This window comes from Geotrypetes seraphini, chromosome 4 (assembly GCF_902459505.1).
Source record: "Geotrypetes seraphini chromosome 4, aGeoSer1.1, whole genome shotgun sequence".
NCBI classification, from domain to species: Eukaryota; Metazoa; Chordata; class Amphibia; order Gymnophiona; family Dermophiidae; genus Geotrypetes; species Geotrypetes seraphini.
In genome coordinates this window covers 280,973,210-280,997,999 of record NC_047087.1, presented here as the reverse complement: position 1 = coordinate 280,997,999, position 24,790 = coordinate 280,973,210, and the positions used below count along the sequence as shown (strand labels likewise).

The 24,790-nt window shown below is 41.6% G+C and overlaps 1 protein-coding gene across 8 annotated transcripts in view; it reads right to left on the bottom strand.

Annotated features, from left to right (window-relative positions):
• HPS1 (HPS1 biogenesis of lysosomal organelles complex 3 subunit 1) overlaps positions 1-24,790 on the bottom strand; it is a 108,325-nt gene that overhangs the window by 19,781 nt on the left and 63,754 nt on the right. For 7 of the 8 annotated variants that reach the window (XM_033942549.1, XM_033942548.1, XM_033942554.1 and 4 more), the window contains 6 exons: positions 19,220-19,322; positions 16,460-16,576; positions 12,352-12,421; positions 10,773-10,834; positions 9,806-9,970; positions 2,837-3,016 (listed from right to left, as the gene is read on the bottom strand). In XM_033942549.1, the coding sequence (XP_033798440.1) occupies positions 2,837-3,016; positions 9,806-9,970; positions 10,773-10,834; positions 12,352-12,421; positions 16,460-16,576; positions 19,220-19,322 (697 nt within the window). The remainder of the gene's footprint in view (positions 1-2,836; positions 3,017-9,805; positions 9,971-10,772; positions 10,835-12,351; positions 12,422-16,459; positions 16,577-19,219; positions 19,323-24,790) is intronic. The other variant, XM_033942550.1, reaches the window with a different exon arrangement.

The following is a 24,790-nucleotide window of genomic DNA, read 5'->3' as shown; positions in this document are numbered from 1 at the left end:
ATGGATTACAATTTTACATAATATTCATATATATGTCAAAAAGCAGACATAAAATGTCTCCCAACTTTGCAAAGCAGAATTATGCAGTTTTGGCCCATCCATCTTCAAGGGACAGCTGAAGCTCCCTCAGGTTGGCTGGGGACTGACTATAGAGCGTAGTCTTTAGTTCTGCCATAGATTTACTATCGATTTAAGTCCAAGCTTTGACTGGAACACTCAAGGACATTCATTTTCTGCTTGCAGAGCCATTATCCTTAGGATGATTATCCTACCTAAAGGTGTGTCTTCTGTCCAGCCCTTCAGGATCTGCCTGTATCTTGCTCAATCCATCTCTCAGTCTTCCAAAGCCTCCTTATCTCTACTACTGAAAAGCTCTCTCACAACATGCTGCTGTCACCACCATGCTTCACTGTAGGGATGGTGGTGTTTTACAAGTCGATATGCCATGTTTGTTTAATGCCACACATATCACTTAGCATTGAGACAGAGTTCCAATTTGGTTTCCTTAGACTAGGGTTGTCCAGTTTGGTCCTTAAGGGCCGCAATCCAGCCAGGTTTTCAGGATTTAATGAATGAATTTGCATGAGATCTATTTGCATTCACTGCTTCCATTGTATGCAAATAGATCTCATGCATATTCATCTGGGAAATCCTGAAAACCCAACCTGGGTTGAGGGCTGAGGTTGAACACTCCTGCCTTAGACCATAAAACCTCTCACATGAATGTTTCCTCTATCTATGTGGCACAGCAAATGGCTTTTCCTCAGCTGTGGGGTTTTTTTTCTTGCTGTCCTTTCTAGGCCAAGTTTATGGATTAATCTTGAAACTGTTGAACAGTTAACATTTTCCTCAGCCAGCTCGAGACCTCTGTAGTTCTTTTAAAGTAAAGTACTCCTAGACTTCAGAGTGACTTTCCTCAGCAGCTTCTTTAATTCACACCTACTGATTTTGGAGGATCATCTGAATTTGCACACCAAGACACTGCAAGAAACTGTTTACATTTTATAATGATGGACTTGATAGTGCCTCAAAATATTTTGTGGATAAAGTGGTCTATGATATTGGCAACTTGAATATGAGGGACTTCACCTTGAAAAAGCTTATCAGCGAAACATGTCGGTGAATTTCACGTCCCTGATTCAGACCACATGAATAAAGCTAAGTACCAGCTAATATAAAGAATCTTTATGAAATAGTGAAAGACATACATATTTATACAACTATTTAGTGCTAAACTTTAATGAAAATGAATTAAATATATTTATAAAAATAATTTTTGTGATCCGATGACACTTAAAGCTTAGGGTAATGAATTCATTTGAACTCTAAGTGGTGTTTCTGAGGATCATATTAACTTATAAGCATCTAAACTCTATAAGGGGGTTATACTTATAGGGATTTTTAGAGGTTTCTTTCCTTATTTTTGTGATGATCATTTAGAATAGCCCCAGTACTATTATTAGATATAGTGCTATAAGTTTGATATATCTATCAAAATATTTTCCAGCACACTGAAATTTTCTAGTAGCCTTCCTTTGAATAAATATATTCTGGAGTTCTTTTGCAGCTCCATGTTTGACATGTTTAGACCTCTGCTTTAGATTCACTTCATTTAAATGAAACAACTTTCTTCTTTATCCAGGAGTATTCAAATCAGCTCAGCTACTCTGAGTACACATGGAATCAATTTACCTATAATAAGCCCTGGTATAGAAACCTATGGTACTTTGTGTGTCTAAGTGCTTTGAAAAAGAGCTCAAAGTGTCTGAAGACATAAAAAATCAATATTTCATTACTTATTATTAATTACTTTTTGAATATGTCTATAATTCTTTGGAATTGAAAGTATGGAATATGTTGGATAAATCCATGATCAACAACAAAAAAGTACCCATCAATTCCACAGGTAGATAGGGAAAACCAGACAAAAACTATGGAGTCGATGTTCTTGGTAGAAAAATGATTAAAAGTTTATTGATACATAAAATCCCAATTAGATGTCTAAAATATATATATTTTTTGTGAAAAAGCAAAAAGTGAACAGCTAAACTAAATATAAAGAGTGAGTGAAAAGCTCACGAGGTGGGGTGTCAGATATGACCAATCCAAGCAATAGTGCTTTCAAAGGTCTAGCAGTTCTTCATTCATCCCCCTCTGTCTACTTATATATAATATAATAGGTTTTTAATTTTTTTTTGAGTTTTTTTATATGTTCATGTTTATAATCAAAAAGCTTATCTTATAAAAACTTATCTTCAATTCATTGAATTGAAGATAAGTTTTTATAAGATAAGCTTTTTGATTATAAACATGAACATATAAAAAAACTCAAAAAAAATTAAAAAACTATTATATTATATATAAGTAGACAGAGGGGGATGAATGAAGAACTGCTAGACCTTTGAAAGCACTATTGCTTGGATTGGTCATATCTGACACCCACCTCGTGAGCTTTTCACTCACTCTTTATATTTAGTTTAAAATATATATATACATACACACACACACACACACAAATGGTGTAAATCATAGAGAAACAATGACCACAGTTAATAAACTTTTAATCATTTTTCTACCAAGAACACCGACTCCACAGTTTTTGTTTTGGATATATCCATGAAACACATTTCTACTTTTATACATTATGAACAGGAAAATGTGAAAAATGTTCCAGGATGGTGTGCCTGACTTTTCCTTGGGATATGCATTTATTTTGCAGGGGAGTTCAAAAACTTCCGGAAAACAGAGTAAATGTATTATTTGTCCTGGGACTTGCAGCTGTGCTACAGATTTCTGGATACAATACGATTCAGAGAACACATTATATAGCTCTCACCAGAACTTCTCTGCTGCCCAGGCTCTTGACAAACTTGTCTGTTCTTTGTCGAAGCTCAAACATAATTGGATGAGAACGAAGGATCTGGTTAACTTCCTGTCCCTCTTTTAGCTTTTTCTCCAGTACAGAAAATCCATCCAGTAGCTGATAGAGGGCAAGTGCTACATAGCTGCGGGGGATCTAATATTAGAAAAAGAATATAGAACAATCAGCATCAAGTCCATTTTGAGAGCATAACCCAAAAGCAAGTACTCAAAATAAAAAGTTATTTCCAACTATATGCAAGGTGCATAACTTAATAAAAGTACAGCACTAGCTGGACAGTTGGTCAGATTGGGACAAATTCAAAGTATGATGGGGTATATACAGTTTGAAGGATTGATATAGTCATAAATAACACACTCAATGCAACAGCATACCAAATATCACTTGTAATTATTTTATTTATTTATTTAAACTTTTATCCCGTCCTCCCAGTAGCTCAGAACGGTCTACAAGCAAACATTCACAGTGGAGTATATTTGGACAATACAAAGACTATACAGTAGTTTAAATACAAGGACTATACAGTAATTTAAGTACAGGTTAAGAATGGACTGTACAGCAATTTAAGTAGAAGTTTTGAATGGAGAAGAGAGGGTAGAGGGGAGGGGGATTTAAGGGGGGGTGAGGCATAGACTGTGGTTGAATTTTAGTTGAAGAGGAGGGTCTTTACCGTTTTCTGGAAGGCCATCAATGAGTTCTGTAGTCTGATTTGTGGGGGGAGTTGGTTCCAGAGTTGGGGGATGAAGTGGCTGTAGGAGCGTTTGCAGGCGGTTTCTGACAGGAGGGACCTTCCTGGGGAGATGCATAGGCGTTTCTCCATTTCTGAGCGAAGGGGGCGGGTGGGGGTGTACAGGGTTAGCTTGGATTTTAATTAGGTAGGGGTGGTGGCGTAAATTCTTTTATGCGCTATTCCAGGGCCTTGAATGCACAGCGTTGGTTAATTGGAAGCCAGTGTTTAGCACGGAGGGCTGGGGAGATGGGATCGTGGTAGCGGCTCACTTTAAACTAGCAGCATTCGCTGTTGATCTCCTGGTGTTTTTGACTGACCCCCAGAGCTCGTTGCCCGCGTTGCTGGAGAGAGTATGTGAGTATGGGTATTTCTCTGGTTTAACACTGAACCTGGCTAAGTCAGAGGCTTTGGCTTCTTCAGCACATCTTCAGGAGCACTGGAATGGAGAATTTCCATTGTGATGGGCTGTTGCTTCCTTTAAGTATCTGGGGATCTGGCTGACTATGGATCTAACATGCTTTTATCACCTTAATATCAATAAACTCCTTGTTGATACTAAACAGCTCTTGGTTAAATGGCAAGATCTCCCTCTCTGTTTGTTGGGTAGAATCCACCTTTTTCGAATGGTCTTGTTCCCGAAGTGGGTCTATGTTCTACAGACTTTCCCCCCGGCTTTATTGAAACGAGATGTGAAAGCATTGTATTCTCTGTTGTCATGATTTTGTTGGTTGGGGGGGGGTACGGAGACCTAAATTGCGTTGGTCTCTGTTACTGGGTCCTACCACTGTGGGTGGTTTTGGAGTGCCTGACATCATAGTGTATAATCATGCATGTTTGTTGCCCCATATCAGTGATTGGCACCTCTTTATACACTATTTCCTTGGAGCGGGACTATTTCTATCCTTTTCATCTTCTTTATCTCCTCCATGCCCCCTTGGCAAAGCTGCCACACCCCCTGTAGGAGTAGTGTTTTTTTTGGCCTTTATGGATGGTGTGGCAGCGGATCCTCTGGTTGTGGCATCAGGACCCTCGGGTGAGTGTATTCTTGCCATTGGTTGGGAATCTAGCTTTTCCTCCGGGGGTTGGCCCTTCAGTTTTCAGTGGCTGGCGGGTTCGGGTTGTTGAGCTATTGAGGTATGTTTTGCAGAATTATGGGGCCCTTCTTTCCAGTGCTGACCTGGTGCTGTGAGGAGTCCCTGGGGTTGGGCTTCCTTTTGCCTATTGTCAACTGCGGCATTATGTGGGCTCTCTCCCGGGGGGTTCCTTGGGTGGAGATTTTTTGATCCGCTTCTGCGCTTTTTTGGAGGCGGATCCGGAAACTCGAGTCTCGAGCTCTTATTTTCATAAACAGATCATGACCCTTTGGCCGCTCAGGGCTTTTCCCTTAGTTCAGGAGGCCCATTAGCGTGATTTGGGGATGGACCTAAAGAGGGATTTTTTGCTACGGGTGTTGAAACACACTGTAGGCCTGGTCTATAATGCTGACTTGCGTGAGTGTCACTATTGCACCGTCCTGACAGCTTATGTTTCTTAAAGTCAAGCTTATTATATGGGCTGCGTTGATATTCGGTTGTGTTTGTGTTGCTCTGTTGAGGTGAATTCTTATTTTCATGGGCTCTGGGGTTGCGGGGGGATCCAGGACTTTTGGAAAGCATTGGTTTCCTTTTTGCGGGAGCTTTTACATGTGCCTGTGCCTGTCTCGGTGCTTACTATGTTATTTGCTCACTTTTCCTTGCTCTCTGTATACACCTCTGCAGAAAAACTGTTTCTTAGTAAATGTTTCATTTTGGGGAACCACCCTCCTATTGGTACTGGAGAAATAAGCTACATGAGCTGATGGGCTGGGAAGCTCGCCTGGAGTTTTCTTCTTGATGCCGAAGCAGAGACTTATTTGAATATTTTATCTCCTGAGCATCGCAGCCGTATATTGAATCAACTTCAATTGTATTCTGCTTTACCTGTCTGATTTCTGACCTCAGTCTGTGCAATGTTTCGGGTGGGGGGAGGTTTGGGGGGGTTGGGGGAAGGGGGGGTTCAGGGATTCTGGCTTGGGGGAACAGGGGAAGGGGGGGATTAGGGAGTCTGGAGGTTGCTGTGGAGGATATAAGAGTTCAGTCCTCCATAGTACATAGTTTCTATTGTAAAATCTTTCTTGTATTTTTGTCTTTATTATGGTTGTATCTGTTTAATATAAAATATTTAAACATAAAAATGAATTAAGGCCAAAAAGGTACCCAAACTGACCAGATGATCACTGGCCCCCAAACTGACCAAATGAAAATATGGCCCCCCATATACTCCCCCAGTGGTCACTAACCCCCTTCCACCCTCCAAATATCTGCATGAAACAGTACATATCTGTCTCCATGACAGTTATAGTAGAGCTGCAAACAGGTCTCTGGAGCAGCCTGATGGGCAGTGCAGTAGACTGCAGAGAGGGGGGACCCATATGCCACTCTAACTAGTACATTTGCGATGGAAAGTGTGAGCCCATAACCCCCCCCCCCCCCACTGTACTGCCATATAGTGACATAAGGGCTACTGGGGTGGTAGACAGGTGAGTACAGAAGGTTTTGGTGGAGTTTTGGAGGGGTTATGATGAGATGTGTACCTGGTACCCTTAATGTGAAGTTCACAGCAGTGCCACCTAGGGTGCTCTACTGCTCTGCTGGCCTGTCTGTTTGGCCAGTCCATTCAAAATGTTGGCCACGTGGCTTGCTTTGGATATTTTTAATTTGGGCTTTTTTTAAATTTTTATAATGGCAAAAAAGTTGGACATCCAGCTGGGCCATTTAAAAAAAAAAAAAAAAAAAAAGATGTCTAGCTAAATAAAATGTCTAGCCGGGCCATTTTTTGAAAAAAAGAGAGATATCTTGTGGGTCTGAAAATGGACATTTTCTTTACCCAATTATTGGAATTTTTCTCAAAAATTCCAAAGTCAAATTTAGACTTCCTATTGAAAATGCCCCTCCAAGTCTAATAAATCACTTTACTGAATTTGGCATCAAATAAACATATTTTAAAAGCTAATATTTGTATTTCTATTTCTACCAATCATGCCGTACAGTTGCTTATAAATTCTGGACTAACACATATACATCCAAGCCAAACTAGGAATCCATTTACTAAACTAAATTATCATGCAAATATGAGTTATGCACTTAGGCTTCATTTACAAATTTTTGTTAATGACTTAATATGTGTTAATTATGATATATTAAATAAAAAGGTCCCATAGAAAATAGGAGCTACTGGGCTTGATGGACCATTGGTCTGACCCAGTAAAGCTAGTCTTATGTTCTTACTTAGCATGCTTCTAGGTCCACCATATTAATGCAATAGAGTAGACACACTGGATGGTGTGAATAACATGAAGAAAGACCTGGTGAAGCTTGAAGAATGATCTGAAATTTGGCAGCTAAAATTTAATGCTATGAAATGCAAGATCATACATTTGGGCTGCAAAAACTCCAGGGAACGGTATAGTTTAGGGGGTGAAGAATGTATGTGCATGACGGAAGAGCAGGACTTGGGTATGATTGTATGTGATGATCTTAAGGTGGCCAAACAGGTTGAAAAGGTGATGGCAAAAGCTAGAAGGATGGTATGGCCAGTAGGAAAAATGAGGTATTGAGGCCCCTGTATAAGACTCTGATGAGACCTCATTTAGAATATTGTGTACAATTCGGGAGGCCACACCTTCAAAAAGATATAAAAGGATGGAGTTGGTCCAGAGGAAGGCTACTAAAATGGTGTGTGGTCTTTGTCATAAGGTGTATGGGGACAGACTTAAAGATCTCAATCTGTATACTTTGGAGGAGAGGCGGGAGAGGGGAGATATGATAGAGACGTTTAAATACCTATGTATTGTAAATGCGCATGAGTCGAGTCTCTTTCATTTGAAAGGAAACTCTGCAATGAGAGGGCATAGGTTGAAGTTAAGAGGTGATAGGCTCAGGAGTAATCTAAGGAAATACTTTTTTACAAAAAGGGTGGTAGTTGTGTGGAATAGTCTCCTGGAAGAGGTGGTGGAGACAGAGAATTCAAGAAGGCCTGGGAAAGGCATGTGGGATCTCTCAGAGAGAGAAAGAGAAAATGGTTACTGCGGATGGGCAGACTAGATGGGTCATTTGGCCTTTATCTGCTGTAATGTTTCTAATGAGCATTAACAGACATTAATAAATAAGAGCTTTAGCTACTAAATAGATCCCACTAAGAATAGGATTTGCATTAAATAATAGGTATTGACACATTAACACAGGTTAGTAAATGAGGCTATTAGATTGTAAACTCTCTGGTATGGGCTGTCACAAGGTTTCATTGAAGCTTAAAGTGACTGTACACTTTCACTGTCCATACCGGGTTCCATGGATGATGTCACTCATCTGTGAGAATATGCTGCCTGTTTGTCCTGGGATAACGAGGATGCTCTGTAATCAGTAGGATAATGCAGGCATTGAGTCCCTCTCACCTTCCACATTTGCTTGAAGCTGCCATCTCAGTACTAACTAAAGCACATTCAAATTGTGGGGAGAACTGAAACTACACATTGAGAGTGATTCATCCTGGTGCCATCTGGATGATATCATCACCTGTGTGCCTGCATCAACCTGCTGTGTACAGGTAATGCAGCTCTGCTTATTTATCTGCCTCAGATATTGCGGTACTAGAAAAGGTTCAAAGAAGAGCAACCAAGATGATAAAGGGGATGGAACTCCTCTCGTATGAGGAAAGACTAAAAACAAATTAGGGCTCTTCACCTTGGAAAAGAGACAGCTGAGGGGAAATATGATTGAAGTCTACAAAATCCTGAGTGGAGTAGAACAGGTACAAGTGGATCACTATTTCACTCTGTCAAAAATTACAAGAACTAGGGGACACTCGAGGAGGAAATATTTTTTCACTCAGAGAATAGTTAAGCCCTGCAACACATTGCCAGAGGTTGTGGTAAGAGTGGATAGCATAGCTGGTTTTAAGAAAGGTTTGGACAGTTTCCTGGAGGAAAAGTCCATAGTCTGTTATTGAGAAAGACATGGGGAAAGCCACTGCTTGCCCTGGGTCGGTAGCATAGAATGTTGCTACTCCTTGGGTTTTTGGCCAGTTACTAGGGACTGGATTGGCCACCGTGAGACCGGGCTACTGGGCTTGATGGACCATGGTCTGACCCAGTAAGGCTATTCTTATGTTCTTATGACTGATTAAGGCAGCAGTGCTGCATAAAGGTATGAATGAAGGAGAAAGTGGTGGTCTTACAAACATCCAGTAGTGAGGCAAATCCGAGGTTGGTAATAGGCAGCAATGGCTCAGAACTGGCGTGGCCCAGTCCTGCACAGCAGAAGGACATGATCTTGAGAATAGCAGAAAGTAATACATTTAGATATCCAGTTGAAGATGGTGTACTTGGTTACCTGTGCAACCAGTCTATTTGGATCAAAAAATATTAATAATTGTGAGCACTATTGCAGTTCACTTGTTCTGTTAAAATAGTGCAATAATGCACATTTGCAATCCGGATTCTGAAGAGTGGCCTCTCCCCTGTAAAAACTGTGGAAAAAATAGGCAGCCAATGACATGGAAAGCAGAGACCACCTTCAGGACACACTTCAGGTGAGTGCAAATTACCATCCCATTTGAAGCGTTTAAATTTATTAAGCACTTAATTATATTGGTTTGGAGGAAAACCTATTAAAGTGGTTCATAACAAATCATTTTAGCATCAGAGTTGAAAATAAATACAATGATTATATAGAAAAGAAACAGTCAAAAAAAAATGTGAAAAAACAAAGCACATCAAAATAAACAATCAATCAAGTAAAACTGGACATTGTAGAGAACGTACCTTCAATCCCACACAGGCAGCAAATGGGCCTTATGGTTCATATGCCACACAAAAAAGATATGTTTTAAGAAAGAACTAGATTTAGTGGTAGAGAACTAGTACTTGGAGAACCCTCTGTACCTACATATACCTCATCTTGCACTCAGATTTCAAATGTTTTATTATTTGTACACTTGATGTAAGATTGAAAATGAATAAAGAATTTTTTTTAAAAAAATAATAAATTCCAAATTAGTGATTTCCCAGTTACTATACTAAAATTTAAATTTTAAATGTGGAATTATTCCACATTTTGCCTGCTTAATTTTTTTTGGGGGGGGGATTTCTCATTAAATTCTTGAAAAAGGCAGTTTACCTTGGTGAGAAGGACCATAGAGATTCCAGGCCAGAGGGGTAAACAGTACATGGAGTGTGGCATCATAGGACAGTAACCTTCACGCAAGCTTGAATCTAGGCAGATCCTTCTGGGATTGCAGGGCTCTGGCTTGGAGACCAAAGTCTGCAGGATGTCTTCTGCCACCTTAAAAAAAAATAATACAGTAGTATATAGGTAAAAATGAATGAAATCATTTCAGCTGTTCATTTTCCCCATTATGTTTATCAGAGGATTCATTCTAATTTTTAAGGATGGGGGGACATTGTAGTTCTGTCCTAAAAAAAAACAGTGATCACATCATCCCACCCCCCCAGTTTCTATAAGTTGCTTTGAGTTATCTAAGCCCAATTTGCACACTTAATTTAACTGAATAAAGAGTCAATTAGCATTGACAATTGCTAATTTTGGGGATTCTGCAAGATACGTGTGACCAAGACTGGCCACTGCTGGGAAATAGAATAGTAGACCACAGACTCTTGGTCTGACCCAGTAGGGCAAATTCTTATCATTCCTGTTTCCTCAACTCATAAATGAGTCATCTTTGACTCCTGTCTTTCTCTCACTCTCTTCACATATCCAACAGACTGTTAAAACCTATAATTTCTTTCTTTTTGTATATCCTTTTCATGGGGGAAGCCACTGCTTGCCCTGGATTGGTAGCATGGAATATTGCTACGCCTTGGGTTTTGGCCAGGTACTAGTGACCTGGATTAGTCACTGTGAGAATGGGCTACTGGGCTTGATGGACCATTGGTCTGACCCAGTAAGGCTATTCTTATGTTCTAAGCATACTACCAAATCCCTATTCACACGCTCTTCACCTCCTGATCGGATTACTACAACTTGCTTCTCACAGGTCTCCTACTAAACCATCTCTTTCCTCTTCAATCTCTTCAAAATTCTGCTGCATGACTTATCTTCCAGTAATTTTCTTCCAATCACTCACCTGCACTTCAGCATCAACAAATTGAAAAATAGGAATCCTCTCTTCTGACCAATTCATAGTTCCTGTAATTCAGAAAGTATCAACTTTCTCTCGATTGTCTGCATTTGTTGAACTTTTCAGTAACATATTTCAGCCATCAAGTTTCTATGTTTCTGTTTCTATATGAGCCCTTTTCCACCAATAGGAACCTTCACAGTCACCAATATAATTCATATCATATAAAGAGATGTGTGGTGGATCAAAACTGTGCCTGCAGCAATACAACTTCATCTGATGGAACCACCTTGGATAACAGCATCCAAAGGATGAATATAGAGGCCGCTTTTCATAAGAGCTTCAAGAAAGCTCACAAATCTCCACTGAGAGAGAAGTCTGCTGCATACCTCTCAAATCAATAGCTCAGGAAGATGATGAAGGAAATTAAGCAGGAAAAAGAGCAATCAAAGAACATCAAGTTGTTTATCTTCTATTGGGATAACATCTTAACTTCATGCACCTGTTGTCCCTCATTCTTAATTGGAACAGTGACTTTGAACTTAATTGTGATCCCTATTTAAAATCCGAAGGTTGTAGATAAAATTAATTAAACCGCTAATCCATCACAGAGATGATGAAATGTATTTATTTATTTTAAAATTTCTATACTTATGGTTCCAAATTCTTTTAATGCAAATGAAGATAATGCTGTTGTTTAGCCCTCTTTACCATACTGGAAAGTGCAAACTTTCAATTTGTTGATTTTCTGAGTAGTGTGTCTTCAAGGCAAGGTGCAGTGTACAGTCCTTGCTTGTAGAAGACTATAAAATATCATTATACAAAACACTGCACCATAGCAACTTGTGACCTCTTTATACTGTATGTTTATGAAGATACCATATACAGTATATAAACCAAGGTAACCTTTTTTCCCCCCAAAAAGAGGGAAAAAGGTTGATTCAAATATAAAGCTTTCTCCCCCCCCCCCCCACACCCAGGCACCAATAATCTTACCTTCCCTGAAGTGTTCTGTTCTAGGAAGCCCATCCTCAGCCTGGTAGCCCCAGACCTAGCCCTAGCCATTGCAAGCCTCCCGCAGGCCTGCCTTAAGCCCTGGTGGCCAGCGGTAAGTCGGGCTAGGAGCAATCCCTCCCACGTCTTGCCTGGCTGACTGCTCCACCCTGCCTTCTGGACCCATCCACATCCTACCTTTAATGCCCTGGTGAATCAGACGTGAACCAGGACAAAAGCAATGCTCCTACATTCCTGCCCCATGCAGACTCACTGTTGGAAATGGCTGCCGTGAGTGTGCTGAATCATTTAGTTTTCCAGATTAAAAAAAAAGCTGTTCCTTAAGTGATATTTTCAGAACTACACATGTCGCTTTCTAGCCAAAACCATCTGACAGAATAAGCAGGTGAAAATATACAGCCACTTTTGGAGTACTACATGGGACTAGGTTTGAGGAGCCTTCCCCCCCCCCCTCTTTCTTTTTGAAAGTGTCTCTAAAGTACATAAACTTGGAAGCAGTTGTGCACTTTACTCCAATACATAGAGTTTGAAAATTCAGCCCTATAAAACATCTGTTCCCCTCTGGTCTTACCTGTGTTTGGTGTATTGGGGGAAGGATCAGGGGTGTAGTATTCCTCTGGTAATGCAGAGCCTTCCACTTCCTGTTCATAAGAAAACAAGGCTAAAGGCAAAACTGTTTCTGATGAGGTGTTTTTGGGTTATAGAAACCAAAAAAGATCAGTGACATCCCATCATAGGTCCAAGCTATTTCTTTTTGACCTTCAGTGACCCTGAACCATCAGAACTACAAGACAACAATCTCCAGACTAGTGGGCAGAGAGTGTGCAATTAATTTCACTGAACAGGCTTTAGAAATCATGTGAATAACTGAAAATACACACTGCATACACAAAACATTTAATGTATTTCATAGCATAAGCACATAGCATAGCTCAAAAGTTCATTATTACACAGTCCTGGCTATGAGGGAATGGAAGACTACATGTGCACAGACACCAGAAGTAGCTGTTGAAAGTCCTGCATGTAACAGGGGATGTACTTGTTTCATGGCGTATAATCTCTGGTCCTGCAGATTCCATGAGTCAGCCATGTGTTTGTTCAAAGCAAGTAATGTTGTCAGACTATGTATGAGACTGATTTGCCAACAGTATACAAGTCTCTTTCATGCCTATTCATGTTGTGAAGGCCGAGAGATGCACTCATACTGAAGTCATCTGGAAGCCTGAATTTAACAGACAAAAGGTATGATAAAACCAATGGGTTGGGTAGGTAATTATTCTTGCACCATTGCACAAAGCGCTTCCATTCAGATTGAGGTGAAGGGGTCTTCTAAAGAACCTGAAAAGCTGTAAAGAAAGTCAGTAAATCATAATGATCTTGAAAAATATCCTCAAACCCTGGAGCTGGAAGGGCAAGTGTAGTCTTCTGGCTCCATGACATCAGAAGAAATGCCATATGAGAGTTCAGCAACCGTGTGTTCAAGTTCTTGTGAGGGTAAGGATGTATTTCAGGATGTATTCCTCAAAATTCTCCAGAACTTGATAAAAATGTCATCAGCATAAGACGGGTGGGCAACGAGGGCCGCAATCCAGTCGGGTTTTTAGGATTTCCCCAATGAATATGCATGAGATCCCATTTGCATACAGTGGAGGCAGTGCATGCAAATAGATCTCATGCATATTCATTGGGGAAATCCTGAAAAACTGACTGGATTGCGGCCCTCGTTGCCCACCCCTGGCATAAGATAATACAAATATTCCTAGACTTGTCAACCATTCACCCAAAGGGCTCATAGACAAAAAGTAAAGGCAAAATAGGCGAGCCTTTGTCTAACTGCACAATTCATCCTCTAAAAAGAAGAATTTGAATTAACGCCTTTTACACAATATCTTACTTTAAGTCAGAAAATCTAAAAACCACCTCAACTCCTTCTCACCCACTCAATCTATTCAACATTACTTTATGATCTATTGAATCAAACACCACAGATATATCAAACTGAAGCAACAGTGCCCTTTTACAAAGACTCAATCTTCCTGATCTCAGAAACCAGAATCAGTAATAAAAGTTTCCGTGCTATGGAGTGGGTGGAAACAGTTTTATGTTGTATGCAAACAACCCTTAAAAAAATATGTAATCAGAAAATTGTTGGTATACCACAAATTCCAACAATTTAGCTTGCCATGGGATGTTAGCCACTGTATGATAATACTCAAATTGGTGTTTATAATATCAACAAGCTGACTAAGGATATAAACCTTCTATTAAAACCATATTAACAAAATTAGGTCTCCTTTTATTAAGCCACATTAGAGAGATGAGTGTTGGAGCTGTTACTTCACCAAGCCGCGGTAGAAACCTCTACCATGGCTAAGTAAAACCCGTCAGCCAATGTATAATTTCAGATGGAATTGATTGCAGTAAAAAAGCAGGACAGAACTGTAGGACACAACATTATTCAACAGGGTGCCTACTACAGGCGCTGGCTATGGTACCTATTTTAACCCTTTATTTGGCATTCTTGCTCAGAAGCAACATGTGTCTTCTATGGCTCTTAAGGGAGATCTGCATCTCCAAATGCCTGTTACTTGGCACTCCTGCTCTCGTTCAACATATCAAGTTTATTTATTTATTTTTAAAATTTCTATACTGTTTTTATCCAAAACGGTTAACAAGGAGCTACATACATAAAATGTTAAAAGTCTATACAAAATAAGAAGATAAAACAGACATATTCAGTCTAGCATAAAATCAATTGCTCAGAAAAATGCATCAACAAATAGTTGAGTCTTCAACAGTTTCCTAAAAGAATTCCTCTCTCCACATTTTTGAATCTGGCCAAAAAGGCCATTCCATAGCTTGACTCCTGTGCTTGTAAAAGTCATGGCATTCGTATCTACATGTTTAGGTTTGGCCTTTGTTTTCAGCAATGCAGCACCTGCAGAATGCAGGGATTTTTGTGGTTGATAGCGAGACATCATTTCTTAAAAATTTTGGGTGTTGTACCATATAGAAATTGATGACATAACATGATTGCTTTGTACTGAATTAGAAATGCAACTGAGAGAGACTTCGGGGATTGAAGAAAAGAGGGAGGGAGAGCTTTGCAGTTCAGTACCACTGTCACGCTGGTGCTTTGGAGTGGGGGGCAGGGAATTGAGAGTGTGTTAAATAAGGCTTCTAACACACTCTCAATTAGCCCAAAAAAACAGTTATCCGGTATTCACCAATCCCCGTGGGTGCCAGGTAAATGAGATTCTACTGTACCTTACATAGCCCGTATTTGACACGTAAACAGGTAGAGTCTGGGTGGGACTTACAGTTACGCACACAATTTATAATACCTTACATTACACTTGTATCTCTGGGATTGAGGCACAAACATTTATTCTAGTTCTATGGATCTACCAGCACACACATATAGAAACATGATGGCAGATAAAGGCCAAATGGCCCATCTAGTCTGCCCACCCACAGTAACCATTATCTCTTCCTCTCTCTAAACAGTGGTTCCCAAACCTGTCCTGGAGGACTCCCAGGCCAGTCGGGTTTTCAGGATAGCCCTAATGAATATGCATGAGAGAAATCTGCATATAATGGAGGTGCCAGCAATTAAAATCTGCTCAATGCGTATTCATTAGGGCTATCCTGAAAGCCCGACTGGCCTGGGGGTCCTCCAGGACAGGTTTGGGAACCACTGCTCTAAGAGATCCCACATGCCTATCCCACGCTTTCTTGAATTCAGACTCAGTCTCTGTCTCCACCACCTCTTTTGGGAGACTATTCCATGCATCTATCACCCTTTCTGTAAAAAAGTATTTCCTTAGATTACTCCAAAGCCTATGTCCTCTCATTCTAGAGCTTCCTTTCAAATGAAAAGGACTTGACTCGTGCACATTTACTCCACGTAGGTATTTAAACGTCTCTTATCATATCTCCCCTCTCCCGCCTTTCCTTCACATACTGAGATCTTTAAGTCTGTCCCCATACGCCTTATGACGAAGACCACGCACCATTTTAATAGCCTTTCTCTGGACTGACTCCATCCTTTTTATATCTTTTTGAAGGTGTGTTCTCCAGAATTGTATACAATATTCTAAATGAGATCTCACCAGAGTCTTATAAAGGGGCATCAATACCTCCTTTTTCCTACTGGCCATACCCCTTCCTATATGACCTAGCATCCTTCTAGCTTTCGCCGTCATCTTTTCAACCTGCTTGGTCACCTTACATGTACAATCACACCCAAGTCCCGCTTTTCTGTCATGCACATAACTTCTTCACCTCGTTTATCGTTTCTTCGGGTTTTTGCAGCCCAAATGCATGAACTTGCGTACAGACCTGGTTCGTACTGTATTCTGTAAAAGAAAGCAGGCACCTACATTCCTTTACAGAATGGGTGCCTAAATATAGCAGCCCTGCTCTACAATTACCCTTAAGAGCTGATCCTGTTTAACACTTGTTTCATCTTTGAACTTCAATAGACTACCCTCTACTGATGATAAAATTTAAGAAACTAATACTATGAGGCGATACCTTTTTTAGTGGAATAAATCAGTACTTGACTAGCTTTCGGGAGCTAGTCCTTCCTTTCACAGGTCTGAAAACTGAATGAGCAAATAAGACATTGCCAGATCACATAAGCTATTTGATTATCCTTTCTCTTCCCCCAGAAGCACCTGTTCTCTTCTATCCATCTCTGCTGTATAAGGTGTAGAGGTGTTTCCTTTATGCCTTGGAACAGGTATCTTTTCGCTGTCCTTCGACTTCCTCAAGGTAGATATTTTCTCTTCAAGCTGAGGGCAAACAAAACAAGCTGGCAAACAAAATCACTTCCATTGATTTCACAGCATACATAAACTTCACAAATATCATTAATTGTACAGCTTGCCACATCAGTTAGTAAATTTAAAAAATAACACAAAGATCAAAAGGTATAAGATTAATGATATCCAGAGCTTCAGTCTGCCAGACAATGAAAGCTTAGGGGCAACATTCAGCGAGAGATACATTTCTGGCAAGTACTGAATTTATAACTCTCCTGCCCATATTAACTTTATAATTTTTATCAGGCAGTTTAAATTAGTAAATAGCTAAAAAATATTCATATAAAAAGGGATCAGGTTAAAGGCAAAATGGTAGAGGTGCTAGAAATTAACGGCCTCTTTTACAAAGCCGCACGCCAACAGCCCCGAAGCTCTTTAAATCTCTATGGGCTTTGGGGCCGTTAGCGCAGCGCAGCGCAGTGCAGCTGCTAGCGCGGCTTTGTAAAAGAGGCCGTAAGTTTAGTGGCAATACTCAGCCACTACATGGATAAGTTATCTTTTTGGTATAAGGTACTTACCCGTTGGTATTACACCACAGAGCGACTGCATAGAATGTTTCCTCAAGTGTCTGATCAATGTTGGAGGTGTGGTTTGGGGCTGGGGTCCTTCTTGCACATCTGGTGGGATTGTCTGGCAATCTGCCCCTTTTGGAAGAGACTAGTTCAAGCCTTGACTACTTTTACGGGAGGACCAGTGGGAGTTACACCTCAGGGCTGTTTGCTGAGGATTGATAACCATAGGGAACACTAAGCTTCTTCGCCTTGGATTTGCGGCTGCAAAGTGTTTAATAGCAAACCATTGGAAAAGTAATTTAGCTCCCACTCATGATGAATGGCTCACTTGTTTGTTGTCCTTGGGTAAGATGGAGAGGACCGTGGCTCGGCACCGTGATACTTGTGGGTCTCAGGATATTACTTTGAAAAAACTGGGGGAAATATTGGATGATATTTCGATGTTATAAGTTGTTCTTCAGTTGGGCTCCCTGACCGTGATGGGGGGAGGGGAGTTTCTGGGACTTATGGGATTTGTCTCTGCTGTCTGGGGGGGAGGGGGTATTGGGGATTATTAGAATATCGGCATCTTGATAGTGTATCTGACAACTGTTGTTGGATGTTCTGTGTTTTATTGTAGTTATGTGTCAGTAGCTGTGTTGATGTTTGCTTATAATTGAAAATTAATAAAAATTTAAATATTTTTTAAAAAGTTATCTTTTTGGACCTGCTGACTAGCCTACACAGACAGCAGCACTGAACACAAGCTTTGGGAGCAATTTTAAGAATAGGTAGTGCCCTGTTATAGAAAGTACAGTGGTACCTCGGTTTACGAGTGCACCGGTTTGCGAGTGTTTTGCAAGACGAGCAAAACATTTGCAAAATCGGTACCTCGGAAACCGAGCATGGCTCGATTTACGAGCACCCCACCGCAATCAGGCACCCTCCCCTGCAATCCGGAACCCCCCCTGCCTCGAACTGGCACCCCCCTGCCACGATCCGACCCCCCGCCACGATTGGGCACCCCCCCGACACGATCCGACACCCCCTCCCGACACAATTGGGCACCCCCCGCCGCTTCTTACCCTCATCTGGGCACTCTTGAAGATCGGCCCTCGTCTGCTGGGCCTTGAGCATCTGAGCATGCTCAGATGCTCAAGGCCCAGCAGACGAGGAGTCCGATCTTCTAGAGTGCCCAGATGAGGGTAAGAAGCGGCGGGGGGGGGGGGGTGCCCAATCGTGTCGGGGGGGTCAGATCGTGTCAGGGGGGTGCCCAATCGTGGCGGGGGGGGGGGGTCGGATCATGGCGGGGGGTGCCGGTTCGAGGCAGGGGGGGTGCCGGATCGCGGGGGGGGGGGGAATGCATCAAAGCGAGTTTCCATTATTTCCTATGGGGAAACTCGCTTTGATAAACGAGCATTTTTGATTACGAGCATGCTCCTGGAACGGATTATGCTCGTAATCCAAGGTACCACTGTAGTTGCCTTTTTCCCTTTATGGAATACTAGCATCAGTGCGTATATATATGCACCCATGTGCTTAGGTTAACGTGTTAAATGTGAGGCCCCCAGCCTGCACTCAAGCCACTGAAAAACTCAGAAGGCGAGCTGGTTCCCAGAGGAACAGACCCCAAGCCCTGAAAACACACAGAAGGCTAGCTCCCCAGGTCCACCCAAAGGCTTGCCCTGCAGAGCTGCAGTCCAACTCAGCGGAACCTGCATCCTTCCCAGGCAGGAGATCTCCAAGAACGGGGTTTCAGGGCACCAAAGCCGCAGAAAATCGAAAGGTCGAAAATAAAAGCAAAACTAAGCAGAGCAGATCAGAACACCTCTGCACAGTTCGCTTGCAGAAGAAAAACTGAAAGAGAACACTGGGCTCCACCTCCACGTGGGAGGTGCTCAAAACTGTAAGTATTCACACTTCTACATGTCCAGTTCATGGGAACGGATTGATCACCATATGTACAGACTCCTGAATGGATGTATCAGAAAATCATCTGTACTAGATATTTGATACAGACCAAAGACCAATAAAATATATACTACTAAAGAAAAGAATATACACAGAGGTTCTCCCCTATTTGCTTTCATATGCCATATGTAGAGACACAGAGCCAGCATACCTCAGGGTTTAGCTCTTCTGCTTCACTGAGGCTTGGATACAGATCTTGAACAATGAGGATCAGAGTAAGGAGATCCGCAGGTCTCACAGCACTCGCATTCCGACTGAAACAAACAAGAACAAATGTGACAGAGTAAAAAGAATTGGGACCTATAGGTTAAATGTTTTTTTTCCTCTGCTTTCGAACTGTGGGGAAAATATTTATAAACCTATTTACTAACCCATGGTTTTAAAAAAATGTAGCACAAACAGCATTTTTAAAATCACAGTAAAATTTAGTGCAGGATTAGATTGTAAGTGCTTCCGAGCAGGGACTGTCTATAAATGTCAAAATGTACAGCGCTGTGTACGCCTTTCAGCGCTATATAACTGATAATTAGTAGTAAGAGATTACAGGAGTTCAGCAAATCCAACAGTATGTTAATTTTTGTCCTGCTGCAGCTGGGAATACCCCACGTTCCCAACTGCAGCAACACAAAGATAGCAGCAAGTCCAGGTTAGGCTTCACCCCCAATCCCTTTTCAGACACTCATTGAACCTATCCATTCCACCTCAATCCATCTTCCACCCCCAGGACCCACCAGGGTCTTCCTCGCGGGTTATGAGGGGGGCAGGAGTAATCCCCAGAAACTCCTACCCCAGTGGCTTTATGACTCAAAATAGCAGCCGCAGCCATCTAATTACAGTTTCATGGTACTACCACTAGGGTGTCAAATACACAAGAATTGCTATACTGGGACAGACTGTAGGTTACCATGTCCAGTATTCTGTTTCCAAGAGTGGCTAATCCAGGTCACAACAACCTGGCAAGATCCCAAAAGAGTAAAACAGATTCCATGCTGCTTATCTAAGGAATAAACAGAGAATTTTCCTTAAATCCAACTTAATGGTTTATGAACTTTTTTCCTCCCAGGAACTTGTCCAACTTTTTTTAAACCCTGCTATGCTAACTGCTTTTACCACATTTTCTAGCAACAAATTCGAGAGTCTCGTATGCTGAGTGAAGAAATATTTTCTCTGATTTGTTTTAAATGTACTACTTAGTACCTTAATTGTGTACTGCTTATTTCTTAAACTTTTGAAAAGAGTAAACAAGCAATTCACCTCTATTGTACCCCTCCTAATTTTAAATCTTAAACCCTATTTCCATTACATTACTCCCCCTATATTCGCGGGGGTTCTGTTCCATTAACCCCCGCGAATGTAAAAAAAACAAACAAACGCAAATACAGTTTTTAGGCAGGGGAGACAGGAGAGGGCAGCCGGAGTACCAGCGAGTGAAGGAAATCACTCACTGTATGCTCCGACTGCCTCTTCCTGTACTAAAGTTGGGCTTCACCGATCAGGAGCTGCTTTGACACACAGCTCCTGAGTGGTACAGGAAGAGGCAGTCAGAGCATACAGCGAATTATTTCCTTCACTCGCCGGCACTCCGTTTGCCCTCTCCTGCCTCCCCTTCACAGTCGGAAAATACCACGAATGAGCGGGTCCGCGAACTGCAGACCGCGAATGAGCGGGGGAGCACTGTACTCTCAAACCATAGACTTGTTGGATTTTTAACTCCAAACCAACATTTTTCTTTTCTCTTCTGTGTCTCATGAGTAGTTTTAAGTGTCACTTATAACAGGGACAGCCTCTTACATGAATATATCTACACAGTGTTGTGTACATCTGATAATGCTACAGAAATGATTAACAGTGTATTTTTCCATGTATTGTGCTCTCCTTCACTCTACTAGTGCTATTCCCCAGAAGAACACAAAGAGAAAGAAAAAGCAATCATAAAAGAAAAGAGAGAAACACCAGATACAACAGAATTCAACAATAAAGGAAGGAAACCACCTTCTTCCCCCCCATTCTAGATCTGTATTATGTCATGCAGAAAAGTTATATAGGGACACATTTCTAAAGGACTTCTGAGTTCCTGCGAGTTGTGCACATCTCTCTGAAGAGCACTATTGTCTGTGAGGCTTATCAACTTTGTTATATGCTGAGACCTTGCATGAAGAATTTTGCAGCCGAGTATCTACTGGCTGTTATCAGACTGAGAAACCTGCTGTGCCAGTGCAGGCACTTTGACCTTACTGCTACTGGAACAAAGTGGACTCGCTAGGAAGCTTGTGGCCTGAAGAAGGATCTTCTAAACTAAACTAAGCCTTAGGTTTATATACCGCATCTTCTCCACTGAAGTGGAGCTCGACACGGTTTAGAGAGTTTAAAAAATATGGGAAGAGAGAAGAGAAAGAGTTTACAAAGCATAAAAAGAGGGGATGTAATCAGGAGAAGAGATTATTATATTATTATTATCTTCTCATCCCCTTCAGACGCCAACAGCTGAAAAAGGGCGAGAAAGAGGTTACCTTAAATGGTTCCAAGGGGGAGGAAGTGATGTCACCGATGTGGCAGGAATAATACTGCAAATGAAATCCTCTCAACTGATCATTTACCTCCTTGTGAGAGTGCTCACACCACGGCGGAATTCAGTACGACCACATGGCACAAACTGGAGACCTACAAATATGTGGGGAGTAAGCTTGGCATGTCTCTGGTGAACGCAGCGAGCTCCTCTGGTGTGGGCAAGATGGTGGCAAGCTCCGGAGCATCTTTTGGAGTTAATGACAGATATAAAAACTGAACTGCATTCGTTCCGGACAGATATTACCCAGGCAGTAGAGGACCTGAAGCAGCAGATCATTGAGTTAACCACGAGGCAGGATGAGATGGACGAGTGGCTCGACAATATTGCGGAGGAGCTGACTGATGCTCAACAAACATTAAACCACGTTGAGTAAGACAGATGCGGATCTCTGGGATAAGATTGAGGACTTTCATTGTACTCGATGATGTAACCTATGTCTGAGGGGGATACCGGAGGAGGCTTTTGGTGATGTCCTGCAGGTGGCAAGGGATATTTGTATGGACTTATTGAAAATTTGCATGGGGCGTCACTAAAATGTCTTGTGAACTGGGGTTGGAGCAGGCACATAGGGCGACCACCTAATAAATCCAGAGACATTGTGGTTTGTCTGCAAAGCTTTGGATTGATGGAGGAAATCTATCATTTCCACCAGAAAACCTAGAAGGGTATAACAGTGAATGTCTACCAAGACTTGGCAGCTTTGACCTCATGTAAAAGTAGAGAAATGCAGGGAGTCAACAAATATTTACAGCAGGAAGGCCATAAATATTGGTGGTATCATCCATTTGCACTGGCGTTGACTGTAGGTAGCATTACCAAACAAATTGCTACACCTAAAGATTCATGGGCTGCCCTGTGGATTTGAATGCTGGTAATCTGGCGAAGGCCAGTGCAGTGCTGGACGGGACAAGGTGACACGAAGTGGACCATGCCACAGTGCAAGTGGCAGCAGAGAGAGCAAAGGGAACGATGACCCCGCCTTGTGAAGTTGCAGCCACTTCCACCTTGAACTTTGTTTTTGTAAACAGTTTGGGAGTGATTACTAGCCAGCACCGTTGTTGGTTACTGTTGCTTGACTACAAGCCTTGTGTGGATGAGTGTGTGGTATGATAATGATGGGCTGAGGACTCATATGAGTATATGTGTGGGGAAGGGAGAATGTTGGGCGGTGTTATTATGGAGGGGTGGTGAAAGCGGAGTAGAGTCTTGAGGGTCTGGACCAGGGGGTGGACCTTTCTCTGGTTGGGACCCCTGACCTTTTTCGTTAGCCGGTGTGTTATTTGGTGGATGGGTGGGAGATTGTTTTGTAGCAAGGGGGGAACCGTTTGGCAATTGCTAGAGCAAGGATATCTGGAATGGCATGCATTTCTGTGTGTGTGTGGGGGGGGGTGGCAGCTGGGATGCTCGTTCCTTGAGCTGGGACATAGAGTGAGATTTGTTTCCACACTTACTCTTACTGTAGTAACCTGGAGTGGGTGGAATCCACTCTCCTATTAAGCACCTTCAGCGTCACATATTTGACATTGCAATGCTACAGGAAACACAATTAAGACACTGTATAGCATGCAAAATTGAAAAGTTGGTGGGTAGGGGAATATGTGGAAGCGGCAGCAACTATTCTTAGGAGTGGCTATTTTGTTCTGCAAAGGAGTGATAGAGGGGTTATAAACATTGGTAGCGGATAAGGAAGGCAGGTATGTGCTTTGTAAGGGGTTTATAGAGGGGCGGGAATCTTTTTTTTAAAAAAAATGTATCATTTCAATACATCCAAAATACATAGATGTAAAAGGAAATACAAAAATATAGCATCACTTAGTTATTCAGAAATGAAACAATGAAATACTTATCGTAATACAGTCCACAATCTGGTGAGGAGAAAAATTAAAGAAAACACCTCGGGAGAAGGGGAATTCATATACAGTGAGAAATAAAGAATAAAGAAAATAGAGCAGCAATTGATGTTAACCTACCCTTTTAAATTAATCACTGCATGTTTCATTCTGGCTGCGTCGAGACTCCTTTACCCTCAAGAAAAAAGCCTAATTGGGCAGGTTAAAAATATATATATATATTTACTCCCTTGATGGGAAACAAAATATTTACAAGGAAATCTTAATTGAAACACTGTCCCCAAGGCATCACTTTTGGACGCAATAATAAAAATTCTTTCCTCCTGGATTGTGTCCATTTGGAGACATCTGGAAATATATATATCCTTTCACCTAAATAGGTGACTTGCTTTAAATTAAAGTATAACTTCAACAGCATTTCTTTATCCTGTAGAAATACAAGAGAGACGAACAATGTCGCCCGTCCCTGAATTTCAATATTATAAGATTGCAATATAGCAGAGACATCCAATTGTGTATTTTCAGCTACTGGAATTTTTCCCTTTTGCATTTGTTTTAAATAATAAATTATTTGTAATGGGGGAAGGCTTGTTTCCGGAACTTTCAAAACTGTTAACATAAAGTTCTTTAAAAGTTCTTATGGTGACATAAACTTAGCAATCGGAAAATTAAGAATCCTTAAGTTCAAGTCTTTTTGTTGATTTTCTAAATTTTCAATTTTCCTCAAGATCATCATTTTATCAGTCATTTGTTTAGTATGCAAATTTGAGGTCTCCGTTGTTAACTTCTCTAAATTATTTAAATCTACCTGGTGCTTTGAACAGAAGTCTCTAAAAGACTTATCCTAGAAACTGAATTTGAAGTAATAGAAACAAAATTTGTGCATACCAAATGCAAGTTCTCAATCGCCATCCAGAGAGAATCCAATGTTACTGCCTGTGGTCTCACCAGCGGCTTGAGGGGGGGAGATAACTGCCAGATTTTCTTTGGCTTCTTCCCCGGAGAGTACTCTCCAGACTCCAACAACCTCTCCATCGCTTGCTCCCACTGGCTCTACACTCCCAGCATGCGACAGCTCCAGCACAGGAGTCGGCATTCTGATGATTACTTCAGGGTCTAGCACGGCTGCAAAGCGTGCCTCACTCGATGTACTTGGCGAGCCCTCCTGCATAGTCTGCCCTGCCGATGTTTCTTTGGGCTTTGGTGGTGGTGTGTGGTCCTCGTGGGCTTAGCGAGAGCGACATCTCGCCGTCCAAGCTGTGAGCTTCCCCACTTTCAGCAGCGGAGGCGCCCGAAGTTGCAG